Here is a 14,524-nt window from a genome sequence, read left to right on the forward strand (position 1 = left end):
GTGATTTTAACCAAAATCATACACTTTGGTTTAAGCTACCTAATTTATATATTACTTGAAATGAAACAAGATATAAAAGTCTAAAAGTAAGTTCAAAAAAACAAGAAAGAAAGTAAACTCTAAACAAGAAAGAAAGAAAATGAAAAAGAAAGAAAACTCTAAACTCTAAACTCTAAAGGATGTTAAGAAAACAAGAATGAAACAAGAAAGTTGATCGAGGAGAATGAAATTAAGCATTACATCTGTTGAGAATAAATTAGAAGTAAAAACTCTAAACCCCAAGTAGTAGTTTACAAAGGCTGAAAGAAAAATAAAATTAAAATACTTACTTTAAAATAGTTGATACATCTGTTGTACCAAGCATTACGTGCAGCTCCCTTTGTAGAGATTGTATGTTCATCCCATTTCAGGCGAGCAAGGCGTGCCAATGTTTTCTTGGGTGTATTCCCCATAAAACTGTAAAAACATAATGAAAGTTTAGCAAGTTGATGTTAAAAACAAGCACTTTAAACATATATAATGCTTATTAAAAACAAGAACTTTAAAACAATTTATGGTTGTCAATCCAAATGTCAGCAAATTTCTTAATGTCAGCAAAAAGGCCAGGTCTTATCATCTCGATGGAGAACCCAACTCGGAAAAACCGAGCCACAGAACAAACCAGAACCAGAGATTTTTATTTAATCTAGAGGGGCCAATAAATGTAATCTGTAGCTAAACAATCTTTATTTACATCAATCTATATAATACTTGTAGCATCATCAGGTGTGTGCTTAGGTGTACATTCCTAACTAAGTTGGATTGCCTTGTCTAGTACAAACAATGCTCAATGTATAGAGGTATTTATCAACACCGCACCCTTCCATTGTGGCATTCACTTCCCAATTTTCATACTATTAGTTGAGTTACTGGTCTGATTTTAGTTTTAACAAAATAGTCTGAAATTTAGCTGACTGTTACTATATCATTAAACAACACACTAAAGTCTTATATGCTAAAACAGACTGAAGTATGAAAATCACTATTGCATGACTGACAATAATTAGAAAATTATATTGTGGTCTGCTAAGCTTCCTGCCCACCACTGAGGGAAGATTATAGCAAAAATATAATAGGAGATGAGACAATTAGCTTAATACAAAGTTTAATCCCAGCCCACTACTACTAATATTAGGTTTCATAATAAGATGGGGCTTTAAACAGTACTAAACTGAAACCTCAGCTCCTCCGCCTCCAAATTCAGTAACAAAAACCATCCAACAAACAAATTCAGTAACTCCCGACACACAGCAGTTACATACATAGTTTACACACAGGTATAGTTCATCTCCTTCATTTTTATTTGTATCCAATTAAGTTTTGTTTCTCAGTACACCCCACTAATTACATAACCCCCAAATAAGCCAAGAGAATGGTGAAAGAGAGAGCGCATTATAAAAATGTAAAAACCCCTAATTTCAAGGAAAGAGAGATGAACCTGTGAAGTTTTTATCAGCTTGATTGCATTCTTTGAGCGTTCATCAGCCATTGATTTTCTCAGTCGATAGCCGCCTCCTTCACCCTTATTAAACCCTAATTTTAATTGACAGCCGCTTGAGAGAGATGAAAGTGAGAGAAATGGGGTAAAATATGTTTATATATTTTATTTCAATTCTACCGAGATCGGTGGAAATTAGCCGTGTGAAACTTTTCGTTGTCATTCGGTCAAATTTAATGAACCAATATATTTTTTTCTCCAGAAGCTGTTGAAACCTCTGTTCTGCACTAATTCAACAGAAGATATCATTCATCTAATAAAATTAACAAATACTTGGCCATCTAGCAAAAAAAAATTGCCTAAATGTAAATTTTATAGAAAATTAGATAAAGAAATAATTGCTTTGACACAAATTTGATTGAAATAATTAAAATAAATTACACTAAATCATCATTATCGCTCAAGTCATCTTCATCCTCATTTTTGTCTTCGTCTTCGTCTTCTTCTTCATCTTCTTTATCTCTTTCACTTTCTTCTTCATTGTTGTAATCTACCGAATAGTCATTTTCAAACATTCTCAAGTCAACAAAAAAATTTGAGGGATCACGAATAATAACTCTTTCAACATGCGATGATGAAGCATTTGACACTTCATTTTGTAAAGCATCATCATTCATCCCGGTTTTTTCTTGAATTGACACACTTTCATCAACTAGTCGCCTCTTTGTTGTTAAAACCGTGTACCATGATGATTTTGCATTAGAAATGTTTGGTGCATAGTATACTTGATGAGCTTGGCTAGCCAACACAAACACGTCTTCGGCATTTAGTTTTGATTTAACATCTACGGTAGTCATCCAGTGTTTATCGACTTTCACATGTGTCGTGTGATCAAACCAATGACATTTGAAGATGATCACTTGATGCCCATTTTGATAAAAGAGTTTTAAAATTTCTTCTATCCTTCCATAGTAGTTACCATAATGTTCTTCGTAAGAAGTCCCTAGAAATAAAATGTATTAAATTGGAAAACAATGGGTAAAGAAAAATACAAGTTAGATATTAAGAAAAATAATTAAATTTCTCACCAATGACAACAACACCGGAATTTGGTGAAGTGAGCTCATTAGCATTTACACAATCAAATTTGTAACCATTGCACTTGCATGCTTTATAAGACTCCACTTTATACAACGGACCTCTTATTAGGTCTATAAATTTCTTGTTGAGCTCTTCGTCATCTTGTACCTAATAACATATGTGAGAAATATAATATGAGGAAAATTTGTGTATGTGTCTGTGTATAAATTATAATGCATACCCTTCTTTCGAGCCAATCTTTTAATTGTTCTTTTTGAAATTGTTCCTTTTCCGCATCATTCAAATGTGGGTATTGTCGTTGTACCAACTTTTGAAAACCCCTACATAATCAAGTTAAATAATAAAAACATCACATTTTGAACTAAAGTAATTTTAAAAAAGAAGTTATTTAAAAATAACTTACCTCAAGTACTTTCCAACCTCCGGCGAATTAATAAGAACATAGTATGCCACGAGTTCATATTCATCACAACTCAAGATTCTATCTCTAGTTCGTAGACTAGGATGTGTCGGATATGTGTAAACTTCTAACAAATTGGCATTATGAAACATTTGAGGGGCCTCATTTCGACGTAATTGATTATACATCAATCCATTCTTGGAATCAAAATATAACGTACAAAAGTGTACACATTCTTCCTCAATGTAGCGTTGTGCCATTGAACCCTCCGCTCGAGCTTTATTTCCAACCTTCAATTTCAAGTTGTGCAAGTATCTTTCAATAAAATACATCCAACGCCCATTGGCCGGGCCACCCAACTTACACTCAGTTGCTAAATGCAGTGGCAAATGCTCCATGGGATCAAAAAGACTAGGAGTAAAGACAGTTTCAAGCTTAGACATTATTGTCACTATATCTCTCTCCATTTTCTCTAAATCTGTGTATTTGAGACTAGACGAGCATAAATCTTGAAAGAAGTTGCACAATTCAATGATAGGATCAGACACATATTTCGGAAGTAGATCACGACAAACGATAGGCAACATTTTTTGCATGAAGACGTGACAATCGTGTGATTTCATCCCACGAATGCAATTTTTCTTCCAATTCACACACCTAGATATGTTTGAGGCATACCCGTCTGGGAGTTTCAATGAGACTATCCACTTATACAACTTTTGAACTTGTTCACTCGAAAGTACATATGGTGCATGTGGTTTTATACCATTATCTTGAATCCACAACTCACGGTGTACACCTAACTCTTGACAATCCTTTCTTGATTTGGTTTTATCTTTAGACTTCTTCGAATCATCAAGAATTGTGTAGAAAATATTGTCAAATACATTCTTTTCGGTGTGCATAATGTCAATGCTATGACGAAGGCTGAGTGTCTCCCAATATGGAAGCTCAAAAAATGGAGAACTGTGAGTCCAATTATGTGTCACACCATAATCTTTTGGTTTTTTCTTCGATGACTTTCCCGGTGGGGGAAACTGTATTTGCTCACACATGACCTTTGCACGTGACCCTGAATGTCGAGCACAAACTGATCGTGTCTCAACTCTTCCAAATCTCGTACTCCTTCTGAGAGGATCATCTGGCTCTAAAAAATACCGACCAGTTCCATAAAATGTTGTTTTACCACCATGTTTGAGTTGCTTACCTTTGACCTCTCCCATGCAAACTGGACATGCCAACTTACCTTTAGTGGACCACCCGCTAAGCATGGCAAGTGCAGGAAAGTCACTAATTGTCCACAAAAGTGCCGCCTTCATCATAAAATTTGTACGTGAGAACATGTCATATGTTTCCACTCCAGTATGCCACAACAATTTTAATTCATCAATTAATGGCCTGAGATAAACATGTAAGTCTTTTGTTGGATCCGTCGGTCCAGGAATGAGAAGAGGCATAAACATGTATGGAGCCTTAGTACACATGGATGGGGGAAGGTTGTACACAATAACCACCACAGGCCATACTGTATACTCCCTAGCGTGCTTATCGCGAAAGGGGTCAAATCCATCAGTAGAGAGCCCGAGTCTGACATTCCGAATCTCTTTTGAAAATCTTTGAAATCTTCGATCAAATTGTTTCCATTCATCTCCATCTGCCGGGTGACTTAATTCACCTTCAACTGCAATTCTATCATGGTACCATCTCATACATTTTGCAGTCTTCTCCGCCATGAATAAACGCTGCAATCTCATGGTAATAGGAAAGTAACGCAAGATTTTTCGAGGGATCTTTTGTTTTTTAGGATCTTTTTGCACTTTGTATCGGTCTTCTTTGCATATATCACACTTTGTCTTTTTGCTATGTTCCTTGTAAAATAACATACAATCATTCTCACAAGCATCAATCTTTTCATACTCCATATTCAATCCTTTAATCATCTTTCGCACGGTGTAGTAATTCTCAGGCAATTTATGATCATCAGGCAGTACTGATCCAATGAGGCGAAGCAAGTCATCAAAACCATTGTTACTACAATTATGCTTGTTTTTCCAATGAAGCAGCTTCATTACAAACTCCAGCGTTGTAAGATTGGCATTGTTCGGATAAATTGGTTCTGATGCAGTATTCACCATCTTGTAAAATTGTTTTGCTATTTCATTCGGTCCTTCCTCAAAATCCTCACAATCTTCGAAGGCATCATCATGTGCATCATGCATATCATCATCTTTGCAGCCCGTGTTAATATAACTTGTTCCGGCCTCGTTCCATGACATTTCTTTCTCCCCGTGACAATCCCATCTAATATACCATTGCATGATACCATGTCGATATAAATGTATTTTCACGGTACTAGGTTGCTTGTAGTATATATTACGACAATCTTTGCACGGACATCTTATAAGGCCATTATCTTCTTCTTCAAGATGCTCAATAGCAAATTTAATGAAATTATCCACACCAACTTTATATTCTTCCGTTATGTATTTTGCTTCATTAAATCGACTACGACCTATCCAACTACGATCGGATTCCATCTATAAATAACCACACATTGATATTAGGTGAATGCATTGCTAGACATAAAAAAGTAAACAACAACTAACAACTCAAAATTATAAACTTATTTTACTAATTATCCAAATATTTTAAGCCTAATATACAACAACCAAGTTAATTTTAGCAACAAATTCAAGTTACTCAAATCATTACATTAACACATAAATAATTGAAGAAATCAAGACATTAATAATAATCACATATAGAATTTAATGAACATAAAAATATATGAAAGCTTTAAAATTAAACTTACTTGAAAAAGAATGATGATCACATGAATGAATTTGATGAAAAAGGAGAGAAAATGATGAAATTGGGGGTGGGAAAGATGAGAAATACGGCTACTGGATGGAAAGAGGTAGTAGGGTTTCTAAAATGAACTCCTAAATTCAATGGAATACAGTTGAATTTATGACAAGGCTAAAAACGATATAAATCGGTCGAATTTAAGTTTCCACCTTTTTCAGCCGACTTTCTTTTTTTACCGCTTTCAGTCGAATTTAGCATTTTAGTAAATTTAACCGAATTCTGTCAAACAAAGTTTCCCGCCTTGTATAAAATTTCGGGGGGAAATGAGGGAAATTTCCCGCCAAATTAAAAACATATTTCGATTGCCTGCAGTCGAATTTAGTAAATTACATTAAATTTTATTTGGTGAGAAAATTCTTTCTTTTTTTCCTTTAGTCATAAATTCGACCCAATATTTTTTCGGTCGAATTTAACTTTAAATACGACCGATTTAAATTCGACCGTTTTATTTCCACTAGTTAAAGTTGAATTTGATATACGACTGCTAGCGGTCGAATATAGTATTTCACTAAATTCAACCGAATTCAGTTTAATAAAGTTTCCCGCTGTAAACTAAATTTGGAAGGAAATTTCCCGCTAAAATATAAAAATAAATTTCGATTGTCGGCGGTCGAATTTAGTAAATGGAAAAAAATAATTTGGCGGGAAACTTCCCGCTTTTTTTCCCACCATTTGTAAATTTGACCGAATTTTTTTCGGTCGAATTTTACTCTAAATACGACCGATTTAAATTCGACTGTTTTTATTTCAACTGGTTGAAGTTGAATTTATTTGTAAATTCGACCAATTAAATTCGACTATTAGATTTCGACCGGGGCCAGTCGAATTTAGCCGTGCCAAACCGTGTCGACCGCCTGCGGTCGAATTTAGACGCGGTCGAAATTGTATCAGTTGTAATTAACCCTATTTTCTTGTAGTGAATCTAGAAAGCATGTATTGGCAAGTGGTAATTTGACAACAATGTATTTTTTTAGTAATTTTTATGTAACATACTAATGATGGAAACTTTGCTACTTGGTTGTGGACTTGTATTTGTCTTGTGTTCTGCTCGTATTCCTTCAATGTCATATAAATTTATGCTTGACTAAATTTGATTGATTGGATATGGTCATTATGATCATTTATAACCATCGTCATCATTAAATTTACAAAAAGCCAACATTTATTAGTGAAGTTTTGGTCCCATTTATTCATTCACACTACAACAAATCTGGACATTTACGACGGCCAACTTACGACGAAAATAAATGTGCGCCTAACTTACGACGAAAATATTTTTTTATCGTAATTATTTACGATGGAAAATATTATATGTCGTAAGTTCATTATTTTATTAATAAAATTATCATCAGTTGAATAAAAACAGGATGGAGTCAGCCACGTAGAGGAACGACGCCATTCAACTTACGACGAAAATCTAATTCCGTCGTAAGTTAATTATTTTTATTAAAATTTTAACTTGAAATTAAATAAAAAAATATTTATTCTACATATACGACAAAATATTTGTGACGAAAAAGATCGGATTGTCCAATTTACGACAGAAATTAGAGTTCGTCATAAGTTATCAAAGAGGGAAATTCAACTTTTTTCCCAAATATTGGTGATAAATTTGACTTTTTTCAAATTTTTGGGAACTAGTAATTTATGAAGAATTTCGTCATAAATTAGCACCTAATTTATGATATTATCAATTTTTAAAAAATAATATTTCATGATCCAATCATATTAATGTCAATATTTATTTGTTTGGGTGACATATTAGAAATTTAAAAAAAAAATTGAATATTTTGATAAAAAATATTTAATGTGAAATATTGATTATATCATTAATATATTTATTTATTTATTTATTTATTTCTTATCATCCATATAGTTGGATCGATAAAAAATACTTTTAAAATAATCGAAAAATAAATTCAGAAGTAAACACTAGTTAGTTGTACTTGTCAAACTCATGCTTGACTGTTAAAATGGAAAACCAAATAAAATTATTTTGATATGAAATTTTGGTTATATCACTAAAATATATATTTATTGAAATCCATACGGTTGGATTGTCGAAAAATATTTTTTAAGTAATCGAAATACAAATTCAGGATTTAACAATAGTTAGATATACTAGTCAAACTCATGGTTGACTGTTTAAATGGAAAACCAAATAAAATTATTTTGATATGAAATTTTGTTTATATCACTAATATATATATATTTATTTACATTCATACGGTTGGATCGTTGAGAAATATATTTTAAATAATCGAAACACAAATTCAGAAGTAAACACTAGTTAGTTGTAATAGTCAAACTCATGCTTGACTATTAAAATGAAAAACCAAATAAAATTTTTTTGATATGAAATTTTGGTTATATGACTAATATTAATTTTTAATTTATTTTTAAAATAATCGAAACACCTATTCATGATTCAACACTAGTTAGTTGTACTAGTCAAACTCATGCTTGACTATTAAAATTGCAAAACAAATAAATTATTTTGATATCAAATTTTGATTATATCACTAATATATATATATTTATTGACATAGATATAGTTGGATTGTTGAGAAATATTTTTAAAATAGTCGCAGCACAAATTCAAAAGTAAACATTAGCTAGTTGTACTAGTCAAACTGATGTTTGACTGTTAAAATGGCAAACCAAATAAAATTACTTTTATATGAAATTTTGGTTATATCACTAAAATATATATTTTTTGAGATCAATACGGTTGGATCGTGGAGAACTATTTTTAAAATAATCGAAATACAAATTCAGGATTATACACTAGTTAGATGTACTGGTTAAACTCAAACCAAATAAAATTATTTTTATATGAAATTTTGGTTTTATCACTAATATATATTTATTGACATTCATATAATTGTATCATTGAGAAATATTTTTAAAAATAATCGAAACACAAATTCAGATGTAAAGACGAGTTAGTTGTACGAGTCAAACTCATGCTTGACTGTTAAAATGACAAACCAAATAAAATATTTTGATATGAAATTTTGGTTATATCACTAAAATATATATTTATTGACATCCATATGGTTGAATTGTTGAGAAATATTTTTAAAACAATCAAAATACAGATTCAAGATTAAACACTAGTTAGATATTAGTCAACTCATGCTTGACTGTTAAAATGGAAAACCAAATAAAATTATTTTGATATAAAATTTTGGTTCTATCACTAATATATATATTCATTGACATTTATACGGTTGTATCATTGAGAAATAATTTTAAAATAATCGAAACATAAATTCAGAAGTAAGCACTAGTTAGTTGTACTAGTTAAACTCATGCTTGACTGTTAAAATTGCAAAACAAATAAAATTATTTTGATATAAAATTTTGGTTATATCACTAATATATTTATATATATATATATTGACATCCATATGGTTGGATCGTTGAGAAATATTTTTAAAATAGTCGAAGCACAAATTCAAAAGTAAACACTAGCTAGTTGTACTAGTCAAACTAATGCTTGACTATTAAAATGACAAACCAAATAAAATTATTTTGATATGAAATTTTGGTTATATTACTAAAATATATATTTATTGAGATCCATATGGTTGGATCTTTGAGAAATATTTTTAAAATAATCGAAACACAAATTCAGAAGTAAATACTAGTTAGTTGTACTAGTGAAACTCATGTTTGACTGTTAAAATGACAAACCAAATAAAATATTTTGATGTGAAATTTTGGTTATATCACTAAAATATATATTTATTGACATCGGTAAGGTTGGATCGTTGAGAAATATTTTTAAAATAATCGAAATACAGATTCAGGATTAAATACTAGTTAGATGTATTAGTCAAACTCATGCTTAACTGTTAAAATGGAAAATCAAATAAAATTATTTTGATATGAAATTTTGGTTATATCACTAATATATATATTTATTGACATTCATACGGTTGGAACGTTGAGAAATATTTTTAAAATAATCGAAACACTAATTCAGAAGTAAACACTAGTTAGTTGTACTAGTCAAACTCATGCTTAACTGTTAAAATTGCAAAACAAATGAAATTATTTTGATATGAAATTTCGGTTATATCACTAATATATATATATATATATATGTATATATATATATATATATATCTATTGATATCCATCCGGTTTGATCGTTGAGAAATATTTTTAAAATAGTCGAAGCACTAATTTGAAAGTAAACACTAGCTAGTTGTACTAGTCAAACTGATGCTTAACTGTTAAAATTGTAAACCAAATAAAATTATTTTGATATAACATTTTGGTTATATCACTAAAATATATATTTATTAAGATCCATATGGTTGTATCGTTGAGAAATATTTTTAAAATAATCGAAATACAAATTCAGGATTAAATACTAGTTAGATGTACTAGTCAAACTCATGCTTTACTTTTAAAATGGAAAACCAAATAAAATTATTTTCATATGAAATTTTAGTTATATCACTAATATATATTTATTGATATTCATATGGTTGGATCATTGAGAAATATTTATAAAATAATTGAAACACAAATTCAGAAGTAAACACTAGTTAGTTGTACTAGTCGAACTAATGCTTCACTGTTAAAATAACAAATCAAATAAAATTATTTTGATATAAAATTTTGGTTATATCACTAAAATATATATTTATTGACATCTATATAGTTGGATCGTTGAGAAATATTTTTAAAATAATCGAAATACAAATTCAGGATTAAACACTAGTTAGATGTATTAGTCAAACTCGTGCTTCACTTTTAAAATAGAAAACCCAATAAAATTATTTTGATATGAAATTTTGGTTATATCACTAATATATATATTTATTAACATTAATACGGTTGGATCGTTGAGAAATATTTTTAAAATAATTGAAATACAAATTCAGGATTAAACACTAGTTAGATGTACTAGTCAAACTCATGCTTGACTGTTAAAATGGAAAATCAAATAAAATTATTTTGATATGAAATTTTGGTTATATCACTAATATATATATTTATTGACATTTATACAGTTGGATCGTTGAGAAATATTTTTAAAATAATCGAAACACAAATTCAGAAGTAAATACTAGTTAGTTGTACTAGTCAAACTCATGCTTAACTGTTAAAATGGCAAACCAAATAAAAACAATTTTTTATGAAATTTTGGTTATATGACTAATATATATATATCTATTGACATCCATATGGTTGGATTGTTGAAAATTATTTTTAAAATAATCGAAACAACAATTCAGGATTTAACACTAGTTAGTTGTAGTAGTCAAACTCATGCTTGACTATTAAAAGTGTAAAACAAATTAAATTATTTTGATATAAAATTTTGGTTATATCAGGAATATATATATATATATATATATATTAACATCCATACAGTTGGATCGTTGAGAAAAATGGCTATTTTTCGGGTTTCGGGTCATTTTCATAAGAAGTGAATTAGATAAAATTGTGTTTTTTAAATAATTTTAAAATTAATAAGTTATAACATTAATATTATATTAGTAAAAAAAGTATAGAACAAATAAATTACTGAGAGCGGCAAAATGACCGCCCTTTTACCCAAAATAATATCAGCATATCTTCTCGTATCTTCTTTTTAACAGACTAACCCTATATCTCTCCCTCTCTTTGGAAAGGAAAATAAGTGCGGCGACAAACTAGGGTTTCGGCTGCTCCTTCAGTCAAGGGGGTTCAGGACTTCCATTTGTAGCTTCTATTTTCAGATTTGATAGAGGGCTTATATCTTCATTGTATGTATGTTTATCTCTCAATTAAGGGGTTCGATTTAGGTATCCGTCTCTCTCTCATCTCGATTTGTATATATATTCCACCTTTCTACAACTCACTACTTCAATCATCTCAAACAACTTCCAATATTCATCCACGCCCCATTAAAATTCATAAAAAAGGGTCAAAGAATCACCCAATGGATTCCACAAATCAAGTAGCTGCAGCCTCGCCGGCCATCACCACCGAAACATTCACTGGAACTCTAGGCCGTCACCTAGCTCGCCGACTAGTCCAAATCGGAGTAAAAGACGTGTTCTCAGTTCCGTAAGTGCTCCTTCAATTCACTACCAATAGAGGATTTTTTTTGTTATTTTTTTTTGGTATTTGTTTGATTTGTTACAACATATGATGTTCCTAAATTAGTTGAGAAATTGTGTATATGTATTTGAGAAATTGGTTGAGCAAGTACAATGTCCTATTTTCGGTTTCTATTTCTATCAGCATTACTACGTCATGTATTTTTGGTTTCTATTTCTTGTGGATTACAGTACATATAGAGTCTTGCGTATTGCCTCCGTCAAGGCAGGCGACATAACTAGTAAAACAAAGAATGAAGTGAGTTTTTAATTTTGTAAAACTTTTTCTGTACACCCTGTGATTTCGACACTCAGCATTTGTATAAACAAATTTAATCATCTGCTTTTTCCTTAACTTTTTTTGTCAATGCAACATAAAGTTATATAGTTTGTTTTAGTAATCTATTATGTTTGTTGTATTTGATCTGAGTTGTGATGTATTTCTTGCTTTCGTTAAGTCTAGTAACATGTGTGTGTTTTTGTGTATGTTTGTATCTTTTTGTTAAAATGTAAACTAATGAAGGCTAATACTACCTACAAACTGCTGATTTGTATAACTGATCACTCTGTTTTGCAGTAGTAGTTTAGGTGGTTTGTGGCTAGTAGTAGCAGACTTAGTGGGTTGGAGGGGCCCTTCAGGTCGGCTGATTCTTATTTATTAAAGCCTTGGGCCCATAATCATGTGAAATGTAATTAGGTTTATTGCAATTAGATCTTTAAGTTTTTTGAAGGATTCAAGACAATGTAATGGTTGTATTTTACCATTGGATCTGCTTTATTCTCTTTAACATTAGTACTTATGCATGTTCTGGTTTCCTTTATATAATGTAGTATTCTCAAGAATCAGATTCACCTCCAAATTAGTTAGTGTGATTGCACATTCAATTATCATCTCATCCCTTGTTATTCTGGTCTTTTTTTGAGTTTAAGTAGTTTTTATTAATATATATGATGTTACGTTGAGCACTTTTTTCTCTTGAGTAGATAAGATGAAGTTTAGATATATATCTTTGATTTTCTTTTGTTCAAATAGCTGACTAGTTATGTGACCATTTCATATTTTTAACATATTTTTATCCATTCCAGGTTATGTACAGACCTATTAAGGATTTAAAAGGAATTCCTGGTGCCAAGTCTTTAGTAGTGTGCTTGAATGGATACCAGCGCCAGTATCGAGATGACATTATGATCTGGAGCTACTATTATGACTAAATTATAAATTGATTACATTACTATCAAAGAAAGAGTAGATCAGCTACATTAAATAGGATTGTTTGACTATGTTCTCTCTGACAGGACTCTCGTACTTCTGGAATTATTTTAGAAGACTTCGATACTGTCTTCAACAACAAATTCTATCACAGTCATCTTGATAATCTTAGTAAGTTGACATAAATATTGTTTTTTTCTGGGTTTATCACTTTGATGCGTTATAAAATAATCACCTTTTCTTTTTCTCATTTACAGTTTTGTCTTTTTACAGCTAATATCAACTTTTCAGCCATAGTTGCAGCTGCTTCCATTGTTGCACGATCACTGTACATACTTTCCGAGTGCTTCCATTATTGCACATCTTTAGTTGAAGAACTATTGGGTTGCTTGTTATCATGTGAGCCGGGATTATCTTATGATCTGGTGAAGCAGTATATTTTACACACCAGTTATTGCCCCAACCATTATGTTGGCGTCATCTTGGAGGAACCATCTTCAACTCCATATCTTGGTTATGTTGGTGATGTTCCAAGGTTCGTGTGGAATTTTCTGGAAGACAAGACATCCTTTTCGTCAAAAAATGATAGTACAGTCTGTTCGAAATATTGTAGAAATACAAGTGAATCATGCATAAGAGCCGAGACAGATTGGACGGAAGTATGTGTGATTACTACAATAAGGTATCATCTTAGCAGCACTACATAAAATATCAATGTAAGAGTATCTTAGCTACTGCAACCTTATTGCGGTGATCATTGTTTAATTGCTGACCTTTATGTAGAATTAGAAAATTTCATGATAGAAATGAAATTCAAATTTGTTGTTGAATGCTTTTGTGTCCAACCAATTTTATAAGATATTATATAATCACATGTTGAGGTTGTGGTTGAGGTTCGTTGTGGAACAAGGATTCTTTCCATATTTTGTGCCCATGCCGGTCCTAGACGAGTAAGAACTTATGTTTCTATTTTTTATTAAGCTACTATGTTGATCAACTCACACAATGCACCTGCACATGTACATATATTATAAAGATGTGTAGTAAACTACTGTAACTTTAGCACTTACATAATTCGGGTATCATTTGTAGGAGGTTTGCCTTTCCAATGTTAATGTGCAAATGCAAATGGTTTACAAGATGATTGTGAACTCCAGTTGCAAAAAAATGATAGGATGGAACTTGGGCCTCTTCATAAAATAGGAGCAAATTAGATTAGGTAGGAGAATTTACAATTCTGTATTATATACCCAAAGGTTAAATATCATTATAGAAGTTGAGTAGCTAAGAGAATATTTATGTAAATTATTATATTTTTAAGTTATGATTTGTATAATTGTGTGCATAATTGCTTGTTATAAAAT

General features: G+C 30.9%; 1 protein-coding gene and 2 long non-coding RNA genes across 4 annotated transcripts; 1 reads left to right on the top strand and 2 right to left on the bottom strand.

Annotated features, from left to right (window-relative positions):
- Positions 1-2,406: 2,406 nt before the first annotated feature.
- On the bottom strand, positions 2,407-3,091 carry LOC141697393 (uncharacterized). Its single transcript, XR_012564690.1, has 4 exons — positions 2,982-3,091; positions 2,799-2,898; positions 2,566-2,725; positions 2,407-2,480 (listed from the first exon to the last, which is right to left on the bottom strand). It is a non-coding gene; the product is annotated as an uncharacterized LOC141697393 (long non-coding RNA).
- A 166-nt stretch (positions 3,092-3,257) lies between these two features.
- Positions 3,258-5,515, bottom strand: LOC141696252 (uncharacterized). Its single transcript, XM_074500418.1, has 2 exons — positions 3,343-5,515; positions 3,258-3,268 (listed from the first exon to the last, which is right to left on the bottom strand). The coding sequence occupies exons 1-2, from the start codon at positions 5,513-5,515 to the stop codon at positions 3,258-3,260; spliced, it is 2,184 nt and encodes a 727-aa protein (XP_074356519.1).
- Positions 5,516-11,479: 5,964 nt separating this feature from the next.
- LOC141697713 (uncharacterized) lies at positions 11,480-14,524 on the top strand. 2 transcript variants are annotated; one of them, XR_012564831.1, is made up of 4 exons: positions 11,480-11,918; positions 13,037-13,331; positions 13,434-14,110; positions 14,253-14,523. It is a non-coding gene; the product is annotated as an uncharacterized LOC141697713 (long non-coding RNA). The 2 variants fall into 2 exon arrangements; XR_012564830.1 differs by having other exon boundaries at positions 13,434-14,524.

The sequence above is a fragment of the Apium graveolens genome, chromosome 11 (genome assembly GCF_009905375.1).
Source record: "Apium graveolens cultivar Ventura chromosome 11, ASM990537v1, whole genome shotgun sequence".
Classification (NCBI taxonomy): Eukaryota; Viridiplantae; Streptophyta; class Magnoliopsida; order Apiales; family Apiaceae; genus Apium; species Apium graveolens.

Coding starts and splice junctions, on each gene's coding strand:
- LOC141696252 (XM_074500418.1), bottom strand. CDS start 5,515: ATGGAATCCGATCGTAGTTGGATAGGTCGTAGTCGATTTAATGAAGCA.